The sequence below is a fragment of the Trichoderma asperellum genome, chromosome 7, assembly GCF_020647865.1.
Source record: "Trichoderma asperellum chromosome 7, complete sequence".
In the NCBI taxonomy this organism is placed as follows: domain Eukaryota; kingdom Fungi; phylum Ascomycota; class Sordariomycetes; order Hypocreales; family Hypocreaceae; genus Trichoderma; species Trichoderma asperellum.
The window spans coordinates 1,857,013-1,870,348 of NC_089421.1; the positions used below are offsets into that span (position 1 = coordinate 1,857,013).

Sequence of the window (13,336 nt, forward strand, 5' to 3'; positions counted from 1 at the left end):
TTTTATACCAAGGAATAGCACAGTAGAATTCGAAACTAACGTCCGTTGGTTTAGTTATAGAAAACCATCTCTGCACAGAGTCTGCATGTCAGCTCGCTAAGAGCTACGTCAAACGAGATTTGGAGAACTTCTGCGGAGTATGATGAGGAAGGATACTTAGACTCGTGGTTATGTAGAGAAATTGAGCTCCATACGATGCTTAAGAACCCAAAGGCCATACCAGGTCTTTTTAGCTATCATAGAAATTTGACAGCCGGTACCTCAAGAATTACAGTTATATGTCCTTTTCGCTCTCTTAAGGTTGGCGAAATCGATTGCATGAATAAGTAATTGTACGTCAACCGGACTCATTAATAGTAGATCTTCTAATTATAAAAAGCATAACCTTTAATAATAGGCCAGGTATTAATAAACCAAAAAAAAAAAAAAAAAAAAAGCCGTGTTGTAGTAAACATATACATTGAGGAGGGAGACTATCATCAGGAAACGAAGCCGTTTTGGAAATTAATTTCTAGATTGCTTGTTGTAAGATTAACGGCGGCCAGCTGGTAAAGAAGGGAGATTGCTGACCAAGTCATTACCCCCGTGTATATACGGACCCGTAGCCCTATTGGGCGCCTAACACACATATGTAGTGCTGCTTTACCGCTTACAGTTCGACTTAGTATGTTCCAGCGAATTCAAATAGTTTCTTCAATACTGTACAACAAAGAGGTATAAAACAACCACGGCCCCTTCAACCCTCAAGAGGGCAAAGGGATAAAAAAAGAGCGAGGGAGAAGGAACGACATCTTCAGATATTACATTTAGTCTCAGTAATACACGGTCTTAATATCAAGCCGTAAAAAGGTAAAGTCTACCTTATTTGGCAGAGTTGGTGAACACATTTCGGCCTCGTCAGACTAGGAAGCACACTTGCGAGGTTGTTCATGCTGGTCAGCCTGTCAGGATGGTCGGATAGCCTCGGCCTCGTCGGACTTCCCCTGGCTACGAAGCATGCTTGCGAGTTTGTTTATACTCGCTAGTGTATCAGGATGCTCGGCGCCTAGCACCTTAGTCCGTAATTCCAGTGCCTGCCGAAGAATTACCTCGGCCTTTTTGTATTTCCCCTGGCTATAAAGCACACTTGCAAGGTTATTTATGCTTGTAAATATATAGGGATGCTCGGCACCTAGCACCTTAGTCTGTAATTCCAGTGCCTGCCGATGGATTGCCTCAGCCTCGTTATATTTCTCTTGATTAAGAAGTATAAGCGCAAGGTTATTTATGCTTGTAAGTGTAATAGGATGTTTGGCACCTAGTACTTTAGTCTGTAATTCTAGTGCCTGCCGATAAATCACCTCGGCTTCGTTATACTTCCCCTGGCTACAAAGCACACCTGCGAGATTATTCATGCTCGTAAGCGTGTGAGGATGCTCGGCGCCTAGCACTTTAGGCAATATTTCCAATGCCTGATAGTAGAAAGTCTCTGCATCCTGATATTTGCCAAGGAGAAAGCTACTCCAAGCCACTTTAAGGAGAAGATTTGAGTTAGCCATATTGTCAGTCGAATAGTCTCCGAACTTTAACGCAGCTAACGCATGCGGCAAATATTGCACCCAGTCAGCCCGATTTTTATGTTCAGGAAAAGGAAACACTTTGTCGAGTTGATATAGTGTAGCTGTAACACATGACTTAAAGTCTCCATCATTTTCTAACCAACTGTGTATTGCTAATCGGACAAGTCTGTGCATGTCATACAGCTCTTCGCCTGCTCGTTCGGTGATGAATGCATACGCCTTCAGCGCTTCGATCGCCTCGTCCGCCTCCAGTTCATCATCGGCTGTCCACAACAGGGATGCAGGGATTTCCTTCTCGGCAAGAAAACACATAGATCGCAGGTACTGTATGGCAAGTGGGTAATCCCGCGAGATTTGCTCGAAGGAAATTAACCAGGTCGTGGCCACTGCATTTTCGATGCCGCTGTAGCGGCCGCGGTCCTCGAAGTCTTTGCTCTACAGTTTGATCATTTTTTTGTCGCTAGACCGGCAGTGCTGAAGATATCTCGATATCGCCATTCCTGTCTTAGCCATGTAGGCCGACGCCTGCTTAATTGCAAGAGGCAGGTAAGCGAGGAAATCGAGGAGGCTCGTCAAGCTTGCGGCATCCTGTGTCTGACTCTTCTTCAGGCTCCTCTGTAGCAGCTCGGTTGCTTCCGTTTGGTTCATTTCGGGTATACGGACGACGCCGGTCTCCGGAATATCTAGCCCGACTGCAGCCTGATGGTTCCGCGTCGTAAAGAGAATCGAGCCCATCCTACTAAATGGAAGAGATCTAAATACTCCTGTGGGACCACAGACGAGATCTGTGTCGTCAGCGTTATCAACAATCAGCAGCCATGCTCCTGCATCATTGCGGCTCAAAGCAGCCTTTACGAGAGTCTTCACGTCGGCCGAGTCCTCGTCGATCCCTGCTACCCCCAGGCTCTGGCCAATCTTACGGTAGGCGTTCTCGAATCCGGTGGCTTCCACGGCCGGGACCCAGAAGATGGAGCAGTCGGGGTAGGCGTCGTGAAGGCGAAACGCGACTTCAAGCGCGATCTGCGTCTTGCCAATGCCTCCGAGGCCTTCGACGGCCGTCCTTTGGCAGTCGTCCTTATTAGCACCTGGGTTGGTTCTCATGATAAGCCGCTGCAGGATGTCTTCTCGCCCGGTGAAACTTTCGTTCCGCCCAAACGGGACAAGGAAGTGGCCTTGTCGCGGGACTTGGCTCTTGGCTGGTGGTATGTATCCCAAGATGGCCTGTAGCGCAGAGGCCGCAGTAGCCGCCGCAAAGTCTTGCCATTTCTTGCTCTTGTGGCAGTCTGCATAATCACACACTCCTTTGACTATCACGCAAGGAATCTCTTCCATGATCCCGGCGCCCTCCATCTCGAAGGCGATGATGCCTTTTGGCTTGGCAATGCTATCACGATGTTCCCCAGATTTGAGAACTCTGTCTCCCGATCCAACACTTCCAATGTGGATGGCTGGATCTTGAGCCTTCTTAATATCGCCTTCCCGCTTCCTCTTAAGCCGCGTTCTTGGAACGAGGTATTGCTCCGCACATCCTAGATCATGGCACGAGGACTTGACAGCATCTTCGCATACGGGGTCGGATCCCTTCTCGCATTTACTGCAGATACATGTAGGTGATATATGGTGTTTGTGGCGATACCCTGGCATGAAAAGCCTGTCTTCGTCCGTTCCAGGATAACTGTATTTCGTTCCGCACCCCTGCTGTGTCGCCTTGGCCTGAAGCTTTTTGAGGAAACTGGCAATCTCTTCTTGAAGTCGGAGACAGCCATTGCTGGTCTCAAATACAGCTAGTTGTTTGCGGATATATCTGTCCGGCTTCGCCATATTGCTTTCGATGCCATCCTTAAGCGTAAACCCGTCGGGATATTGCCTGCCAAAATCGTATGAGACAATGGCCTTGCCAACCACTACATCACCTAAAAGAATTTCCTTGCTGCCAGTTTGGGGCACACCGCCGCAGACCCCAACAAGAAAGCAAAGCCGTACATGGCGATAGCTCCAACGGATGTTGGCTGCTGTGCTCGCGGCACTTGCTTTACCCATGCCGGGAAGCAGAGCCAGGACAACATTATGCTCGCCAATACGGCCTGTCTTGCAGTCGTTGTTCTCTCTATCCTGTTTCCAAACTTCATCGGAAATGAGGGAGACGGCATCGTACTCAAGCGGCAAGCCGCAGACTATCGCGATCTCGAAGTCTTCGCGGCGGGCCATTTGCAGGGACCGGCGGTTGGGACGATGGGATGGGCTCTCGCGGCAGGTACTCGTTCAGTGGACTGAGAGCTGTCCGGTGTTTGTACGCAGGACTATTTCTAGGCAGTGAAGGCTGGCTTGCATTTGGTTTGATAGACTTGATGCGGCCTGTTTCTCTCAACATCTAGCGAGCCTTGTTATTGCAGCCTTGCACCGCATCAGGCGCCAACCCCGCTCTTGGGTATTGTATGCATGCAAGTTACCATTGCGCAGACACAGTACACCGCTATGCATTACAATCATGGAACGTCCCGGTGCCCTGCTTATTCTCATTATAACCCAATAGTCCTGCCGTCTCTAGTCGTTAAAGAGCTAATTTCCAAGTATCTTGCTTATAAGTGCACACGCTGTGGCGATTCAGGCGAGATGTAAATTACGATGCTGACGAAGGGCCTAGTTCTTTGCATCACGCGGCAAAAGCTCCATTAGGTAACCAAGGAACAAAAGTTGCTTTGGAGGGAACCTGTGTGTAGCCTTCGTCAGGATAGAATCGATGCTTTAAGATGTGACATGTAGCGTCAGGGGAGGCGGATGTGGCAAGGGTATTTTTGAGGGAGTGAAAATAGCAAAGGCTCCATGTTTTGTGGTTAACTAAGGTCAGACTCTTGAAATTTCATTTTATAAAAAAAAAAAGAAGAACAAAATAGCAGCTGGGTAATTCCGATTTTGGAAGCCAAGGGAGCCAGAAATAGAAGACATTGAATCGCGTTGTAGAACTTGATGGGATCTGGAGAAGACCCCACTATTACTTCATTCCTTTGCTTCATTCCTAACACAACCACTCAATAGCCACACCATACATCAGCGCAACGCTTTTGAGCCAAGGAAAATTTGATATTGAAACGGGGCAAAAAAGCAACGGGATTTCTACCGTGACTTAAACCTAAACCAAGGTTTTGCCATTTTCGCCATTTTTGACTCAGTATCGTTAAGTGCACGTCTACTTCACCGTTTTGTCTCCCGCTTTAATTCGTAGTGTTTCCAGATGAATATTAAACCTGCACCCTATAGCTATTTTCTTTACATCAATGCCTATGTTATAATGGATCTTCCTTTTGAACAAACCTATCTATCTAGAGAGGAATTGGAGCTTGATTTAACTTATCTTGCAAAAATTGGTGGTTATAATATATTATTTAAAGATTTAATTTTATTATACACATTGGTCTTCCTCAATGGAAAATAGTTTTTTTTTGCAATTAATTTTCCAAAGGCTGTTAATTTTTAATAAACGTCATAGAACATCGCGATGGCGATTGGGTTATTGAAAATCGCGATGGCGATTGGGTTATTCGACATCGATCAGAAGCTCGATTTCATTATTATATAGACAGTAATCATCTAACCAAGCCGCAAAGCCAGCCGCAAAGCTAGCCGCCAAGCTGCCTGAAGCTGTAACAGCCGCAAAACCCGCCGACAAGCCGGCTACATCAGCTACAACAACAGCTGCTAGTACTAGAAGAGATGCTGCTATACCTACCAGAAGAGCCGGAAAGAGAGCCAGAAAGAGAGCTGGAAAGAAAGCTGGGAAAAGAGCTAGAAAGGGAACTAGCAAAAAAAATTATCTACCTGTAGCAAATGCCATTTAAAAGGCCATAGAAGAGGAGCAAAAATGTATATAGTAAGAGATAAAAGCAGCAGCACAGAAAGATACATTAGCTATAGGGGCAGCTAGAAGAAATATACAGCGGTGTGTTATAGCAGACGCTGCTGACTAATAAGGCATCCCGTGCACAGCCTCTTGGGGTTTTCTAGTTACATTAAGTCTGAGCGCATTTAGCGCCAGTGGCAGCGTTAACACAGACTTGAGCAAGGATTGTGTCACCGCCCGACTTATAATATCCTTCCCCGCAGTAGCCACCGACGTTGCAGAAGATCGAGTCGCCGCACTTTGGTCCGAGTTTGGGGAATTGAGGATCAGGCTTGTTGTTGCAGGTTCCAGTCTTGACGCACACATTATCAGTGGAGGTACCAATGTCGCTGGGGCCGCAGATGAAGCCAGAGAGGCAGTCGGCATTAGTCTTGCACTGGGGAGCGGCGGAGGAAGTGAGGGCCATGGTGGCAGTCATGATGGCAGCAGACTTGAGGAGAAGGCTGAACATTTTGGCAGCTTGCAAGAGCAGAGTGGTGTTGTGTTAAGAATGTTGGATGCTTTGTTGACGAGTGTGAGGATGGTTGTTGATAATTTCCATTTCATCGAGGACATGCCCCTTTATTTATACATGAAGTTGCTGGTATGTGCTTTCTGAACATGGCATTCTATCCTAGCAAAATATCCAACCATTACCTACTGTGGCTTGCTATAAAGTTTATAATACTATTGAGATGAAACGGAGAATTGTGATGATGTGTGGCGAGACATGGCTTTCCTTGGAGACATTCTCATAGGCAATGGCGAGGAAGGATCTCGGCTACACTCAGTTGAGCGACAATTTACGGGTGTACTCATCAATCCAGCGTCCTATTTCATCAGTTATTTACAGAACAGTGGTGGCTGAGTTGAATGTCGGTAATTCCGTGTCGAAACATTCAGTTGAGCAACAATTTACAGGTGTACTCAATAATCCAGCGTCCTATTTTATTAGTTACAGAACAGTGGTGGCTGAGTTGAATGTCGGTAATTCCGCGTTAAAAGATTCTCCGCGCAAAACATACGCTGTACCCGGGCTGCTTGTGGCTATGTATGTAGTATAGTGCAAAGTTAATCGCATGTAAAGTATCCCGAGCAGCCGCTATCCGAGATGATCGGTAGATGAGGGTTAGTGAAGGGGGAAAGTGTGGGGGTAAGAAAAGCCACCTTGTTATAGTAAACAAAATACACTGTCCTGTCTTCAGCTATATTACAGAAGGAATTAAGAGTCCTACTTGGAATAATGATATACTAAAAATAATAAAATATAAATGCTCTATAAGAAAGCCTAAATAATATTATATATTCCTACCAATCTCCTTAGTCTATGATTAAGTGCTATTTATAGCATATTGTCTCCCAGATGCTGTCTGCGTCTGGTTATTACCCAATTACTCCCATCTATCACAAGTCTTGTTCTATTGGATAAGCTTCTACCCAGAAACCCAAGGATGAAGCTGCCAAGTCGGAACCCTCTGAACTTATGATATTCACGTGTAATGCCGTACTCTTGCTTCATCCCCCAATCACATGCTGCAGAACAAGCATATGAGGCTGAGTCTGGAGCAATGGAGACTGCATACTAATAGGCCCGATGACTAGCGTCAATGTATCCTTTAGCAGACCTGAATAGAAATCTTGTCATTACATTCCAGGCGCTTCAGCCAGCCACCAGCCCCGACAGCTGGCGTTCTTCCTGGCATTAGCTCAAACTCACCTCTCCGCCGATAAATACTAAGCCTAAGGCATTGAATTATATTACAGGTATTTAAAGAAGGCACTATTGCCTTAAGTAATAGCGCTGTCATCCATCCACCTTTGCCTCCCGCGAGCTTCGGCCCTATAACCATGTGGCGATATTGTCTTACTCCCTCTGCGTTTGCCCTTAACCGGCGGCGCAATTCAGTACGCCTCTGATTGTCTCAATTCACTTATTCAAATGCCGGTAGCCGCCATATTGAATACTAAAAATTATTTCTCCCCGGTCGTTCGGGGTGTAGATGGTCTGGATAAGTATAGATCAGGTAGCACTAGTTGAGATGTAGCAGATGGCAAGAGCCTATCCATTGGCCAGTCAGGCCAAGAAAATTATTGGTGGCACTTAGCAGGGTGTTCTTGATGTCCATATCCATTGGAATACACGGGATGTGCACCAAATTCCTAGTAGACCAGCACCTGAACGGTGTTGAAGAATGAAGAAAACGAACGTAAAAGAGTGCATTGGAATTATCTAGAAGTCTAGGTTCGTTCTGTACAGTGTGCCATACACGAAGTTCCTATATAGGTCAATTTACATAAGCAAACTCTAAATGATGAACGTATCAATGTTCGTTCCTTCCAACAAACGGAAGCAGAGCAATAAAAAAGGCATAGGTAGTAGAACTAGAACGAATAAAAGTAATAGGATCAGTAGCAGAAGCAGAAGCAGAGAGATAAAAGAGGCACATAGGATCAAGGTCAAATGACAGAGGGTGTTCATTCGCTCAGAATTTGCTTTTCATACATAGCTCATATTGCCACGCAGCTCTAATACATTCACCATCACCAACAAGGTCAACTCAATCCTCAGCCAGATAGAACTGCTCTGCTTCAGAAAATGCGACCAATGACTAATATTGCAGAAAGGTACGTATCTACTGCAGAGCAAAGGCACCTACATGATTCGCAAGGATTTTGCATTAGTCGACTCTCGTTCTCCTTCTTCCGTAGCCTAAACCAAAGAAGAAAAAAGGCGATGACCACTGACAACAAATGTCGCAATATTTATTAGATTTTTGTGAAAGCAAAAGAAGGCATAGAGCATGTGACAGGAATATCCAACACGGTAATAATTGCAGCAATCGCAGAGTGTCATCAATATGTTGCCAGCCGAAAATACAATCCAAAGAATTTGCTCGTAAGAATGCCACGAATGAGCAACACAACTAGTTTGCAGAACAAGTCCTGAAATCGCTATCGCCGCACAAGACAAGGAGCAGCGAGGTCTCAAAAAAGACAGAGAGCTGGGCGAGAACCAGAGACGGTAGGACTTTCGAACTTGCTGAGCAAGGTTGGGGGTAGGACTCCAGGCAGCCTTGAAGGATTCTGCTTCTGACTTTCTGCATATGGGCTATGCCTTTTAATGTCTAAATTTCATTAAATGCCTCCTCTGTAATCTATATTTGGTCAGGCGCTGCCTGCCTGAACCAGGGTCGAACCAACAACACTTTTGATTAAGGTATCATTGATGACCGTTTTGACACTTAGTGTGCTTCGGCGGGTGCGGGCCGTACTACCTTCGGGATTCCGCACAGGCAATTATGGAGGAACAGGAGAAATGGATTCAGCATCAGGTTTTGATGTGGGAGTAGGATATGTGGTGCGCAATATGTGGAAATGGCGTGCATGTGTTCATGTGCATCTTAACTGCTGCGGTGGCCACTACCTCGGCATCAGTGTTTTCGGCCAACTGGCAAATTCATCGCCGAATATGGCTAAATATATACACACGCTCAATATTCCTAAAAATTGAATGCTTTGTCAAACGTGCTAGGGCAGCTTCGGCGAGAAGGAATGCACTTGACATGATTGCTGAACTGTTCTTATGGCGAATAGGCACTCATCGTGACAATGTGAGCTTGGAACAATATGTCTCATTGGATGAGACTCTCTGCATGCGTATTTAAATTTTTGGTTTGCATGTTTGCTCTACCAACTAAAATATCGAAGACTGCCTTTCCCTCATAAAGGAATCTGGGATCTATTCCTTGGATTGTCCCAGAGTTCCACTCTAGTAAGAGATGCTTCCTTATACAAGAGTTATTCAGAATTAACTCAAGAGTATTAGAGACAATAGACACGCTTTGAGATGTCTAAAAATAGTCAGAGAATCATGAAATTATTTACGCAATGACGAAGCAGCACTCCCAATAAGGAAACGATAGTGAGCGAGCCAATCACGGGCAGGCCGTCGCAATCAACACGGAGGTCCTATTGTGCTGGGTTATCCCGTATTCAGTCCCCCGAAGTGAGCTGCCTTTTTCTGATTAGTTAAATGGGTTTGCTAAGTACCAAGATGGATTTACCCTATCATCAGTCGCATATCGATACCTCACTGCACGGCACCCACGAACACGTGCGGTGCGGGACTAAATAGAAACCAACAGCCAACATGCATATCAGCAACCAATATGAACGCGATTCCTTATTCATCGGGCACAGCCCCCAGCTCCCCCATCCATTTATTAACAAGTGATAACCCCTCCCATTCATTCTTTCAGAACACGCGGGTCACAACCGTAGTTAATGGACTATCTTGTTTCAATATGACTGCCGTAATGGACCCACCAGTTATTAGAGAGCTTGCCGCAATACTGAAAGGCATCGACTATCCTCTAAACTTTAATGACCCTAATTTCAGAATATGTCGGGCATTAACGAAAGATAAAGACCGGTGCAAAAACCGCATAGCTCAAAAGAAGAATGAAGTTAATGAAGTTAATGACCTCTTGTCTCAGTTCCGAGCTATGACAAAATGTGTCGACACCAATGACTTCTATGATGACATGCAGAGATTTATCTCTCTTACACACTGCGCAAATTATCATCGCGAAGAAGCACTTGCAGCGCTTAACAGATGGAAAGTACAGCGGAAAGCAGCCATCTCCAGCTCTCGGCCAGTAACTCCACCGAGGAGCGCGACATCATACAATGATTCTTTCGAATCTGTCTATAACTCCAGCAGCATGGGGCCCCCTATCTCACCTCCCTCTGTTAAAAGCGCGAGGCCGAGGATATTGATCAGCGAAAGCCCTGATATAATAGCTTCTCAGCTGCATAGCCTGTTGGGAGAACCACCATTGGGGGGACTTGGTGGCAAGGGAGACGGGACTTTTATTGAGACCACCCAAGAAATATACAGAAGTGAATCGAGAGAGGTAACACCTGAAGGCGATTACAAAGTCTTCGTGGAGATCAAGAAAATACGCACGAAATTATCCCAAACGAATATTAAAGAGGACAGTAAAGTTGATGAACAAACGAATATTAAAGAGGACAGCCAAGTTGATGAACAAACGAATATTAAAGAGGACAGCCAAGTTGATGAACAAACGAATATTAAAGAGGACAGCCAAGTTGATGAACAAACGAATATTAAAGAGGACAGTAAAGCTGATGAACAAACGAATATTAAAGAGGACAGTAAAGCTGATGAATGTTCTGGACCTACCGTCTCGGATGTCAAAGGCAAGGAACAAAGGAACAGGAAGTATTGGATCTCAAAGGCAAAGAACAAACTGGGATTTAAGTCTCCACGCCCGGAGAGTCTGGAAACCTTATACTAAAATATTGCGACTAAAAGAGAGAAAAAATTAGTCTAGTGAATGGCTCTCTAAATTTCAAATTCGATTTTACATCTGTTACATGGTAGTATTACGCACTCAACATAAAGAACTGTCTTGATAAAATTTGTTGCCATGAATTTAGCATCTATGAACACAGATATTGGGGAACTTGACCCTTTTTTGGCTTTTGCAACATGGTGCCTTCTACCTTAGCCTTTTCATTGTATTTCAGCTATTTAGTTGCTAATATTTCGTTTAAATCGTAAGAATAACCGTTTTGCTAATCAGAAGATCAGCAGCAGACGGGTTGAACCCAAGCGTATAGCGCTTTGATCTAGGACCGAGGCTGCACCCAAGCTAAATCTTGCTTCATCTTCTTCGGTAGTTATTAGTAATACGACTACTCTCACAGCAGAGTCCTAAATCTATAGTCGATTGATGGATCTGTTACGTCGCGCGCTTAACTGATGCCTCACCAACCGCTCTTTTCCCTTCTGGTTCCTAAGAGATACAGAGTAAATTTTACGTATTGTCGTCGTCTAATTAAAGACCAGGGAGCAAAATTTGGATGACGGCTAAGGCATACGCTTGGCAGCGTCGTGAGATGGCAACTGAGATCAAAACCCACAGGGACTGCAGCGTGAGGTAGATTTTTAGCATTACTTAACAATTATTCTTCATTACATAATGAATAGCAGCAACTAACTGTGATGAATTGGTATTTAAGGCCTAGAATATACAATGTTTGTCCGTTATTTAGAGTATAATCCTGTTAGCTCGCCCATATGCTCTCTGGTTATAACAATGTAGTATTTCCAGTTGCAAAGTCTGCATATACTGCTTTGCTTATTGCTCCAGTGCAAATCAGGCATTAGACGTATTTGAAGTGCAAAGATAGTTGAGCAAGGCGCGCATAGTTGTCACCGAAAACAGTTGCTCCACCTTGTGGGTTTCAAGCATTTTTTCTATCCGCTTCGTTCGTGAGTGATTTAGACCAAATAGAGAGTAAGATAAAGAAAGAGCTCGCTCAACCCAAGGGCGGCTTCGTTCCCATTCGTATCTCTTCTGGATCTCTAATGTTGTAGAGATAAGGAAGTCAATCAAGATTAGGTAGTGGAAGCTCTCTTTTTCGGCTGCGAAACCAGTGTCGAATATCGCTACCACTCGCTTTATCACTTTATCACACATCTCTAGATCATTTGCTCTCAAGAAGGTGATGGCTACGCGCCGAACCAAGTTGATAGTCGGAAGTTCTAACAGAGACTTGGAATCAACTTTGTTCTTCAAGGGTCGCCCGGTGCCTCTCAAGACACTCTTGGCTCTCTCGTGTTGTGCGCTGTCTACCAGAATCTCTGCTAGGATGCATCTGGAATGAATGGCAAGATTGCTCTCTGTTTGCTGGAAGCCGTCGCATTTCTCAATTATTCGAGGCATGACTCGTTGGAGAAATTCGTGAGTTTGAGAATCGCTGGCTAGATCTTCTAGGGCAACTAGGAAGAGGGAGAGAGAGCCCTCATCACCTGGAGCTAGCAACTCCTCAATTATCTCTTCCGAAACAGTTTCAAGTCCAATGAGAATTTGTGATATAGCAGGATGCTCCACTGGATTTCGTAGGCGCTCTATGAAACGATAGATTGGTAGATCACCTTCCTCTTTTCCTAGCCGGTGGCGAAGGAGAGAAATGATGCGAAATACATTTTCCATGGTCTCAAGATGTCTCCCTTCAATATCTCCAAGGTGCTTGCCGGTCATCCAAACGAGAATGTCATAGCGGTCAGCAAAGCGTATCTTTGTAGCATAGAAGGAAGCAAGCTTATACCCAATCTCGTTTGTCTTTACATGGGTGGGTGATTGTAGACGGCTGGAGAAAGACGACGCATCTTTAAATCCCAATTCCTCTTCTTCTTTCTCTCCTCCATTATCATCTGTTTCAGCTTCCAGAGATGCTTTGACAGAAAGGTTCGGATCTTTAGCAGAGGACTGGTTGGGGCTTGGGCGGAACGGTCCCTCGTCAATGATCCCACTTACACTCCCGGGACCATTAGTAGCAGCTCCTCTCGCCGGTCCATATTTACTATCCTGTTGTTGAGCTTTCTTTGAAGCGCTCAGATTCTGAGAAGCCTTAGTGTTTTCTGGAGTCTTACAGACCACATCTTGATGCGTGGGAAAATCTTGCATGTGACGTTAAATTGCGTGATTCCTGACTACACTTTTCGCATAGCTGTGGGAGAGCACGAGGAAAATTCACCCTCCAAGCTATTGAGATCCCGCCGATCGATATATTTGCCGTTCCACGTTTGGTTACCCCATTGAAAGATGGATTCCTTTGGCTGCCTCCGTCTAGCCATATTGAGTATGCCAATAGCCATGCCCCTTGGCAAGTTCTTGGACCACTTCCACTGCTTAAACATGTCTTTATACATCTTCTCTCTGGACATATGTTAGATGGAGACTTTGCAATTTTTCATTGCATATCGACGGTAGCAATATGACACTTACGTTGCGTGGAATTGGTGCGTTGCTCTCATTTCTGTAATGGTCTCCGTGAGAGAAAGATTCTGCTTGAGGTATAGGTA

At 45.1% G+C, this 13,336-nt stretch overlaps 5 protein-coding genes across 5 annotated transcripts; 1 reads left to right on the plus strand and 4 right to left on the minus strand.

Annotated features, from left to right (window-relative positions):
• Positions 1-944: 944 nt before the first annotated feature.
• On the minus strand, positions 945-1,871 carry TrAFT101_011354 (uncharacterized protein; the record flags this gene model as incomplete). The annotated part of the gene is made up of 1 exon (XM_066129231.1): positions 945-1,871. One exon carries the CDS (start codon positions 1,869-1,871, stop codon positions 945-947), a length of 927 nt encoding a protein of 308 aa, XP_065985362.1.
• Positions 1,872-1,994: 123 nt separating this feature from the next.
• Positions 1,995-3,767, minus strand: TrAFT101_011355 (uncharacterized protein; the record flags this gene model as incomplete). Its single annotated transcript, XM_024910386.2, has 1 exon — positions 1,995-3,767. The coding sequence occupies one exon, from the start codon at positions 3,765-3,767 to the stop codon at positions 1,995-1,997; it is 1,773 nt and encodes a 590-aa protein (XP_024754943.2).
• A 1,799-nt stretch (positions 3,768-5,566) lies between these two features.
• Positions 5,567-5,908, minus strand: TrAFT101_011356 (uncharacterized protein; the record flags this gene model as incomplete). The annotated part of the gene is made up of 1 exon (XM_024909105.2): positions 5,567-5,908. One exon carries the CDS (start codon positions 5,906-5,908, stop codon positions 5,567-5,569), a length of 342 nt encoding a protein of 113 aa, XP_024754944.1.
• A 3,788-nt stretch (positions 5,909-9,696) lies between these two features.
• TrAFT101_011357 (uncharacterized protein) lies at positions 9,697-10,925 on the plus strand. Its single transcript, XM_024909106.2, has one exon. It carries the CDS (start codon positions 9,741-9,743, stop codon positions 10,758-10,760), a length of 1,020 nt encoding a protein of 339 aa, XP_024754945.2. The 5' UTR covers positions 9,697-9,740; the 3' UTR covers positions 10,761-10,925.
• Positions 10,926-11,624: 699 nt separating this feature from the next.
• TrAFT101_011358 (uncharacterized protein) lies at positions 11,625-13,288 on the minus strand (the record flags this gene model as incomplete). Its single annotated transcript, XM_024907136.2, has 3 exons — positions 11,625-12,931; positions 13,009-13,190; positions 13,260-13,288. 3 exons carry the CDS (start codon positions 13,286-13,288, stop codon positions 11,625-11,627), a joined length of 1,518 nt encoding a protein of 505 aa, XP_024754946.2.
• Positions 13,289-13,336: the final 48 nt, after the last annotated feature.

What these genes read in the sequence shown, in the direction of transcription:
- TrAFT101_011357 (XM_024909106.2), top strand. Translation starts at nt 9,741, where the DNA reads ATGACTGCCGTAATGGACCCACCAGTTATTAGAGAGCTTGCCGCAATA.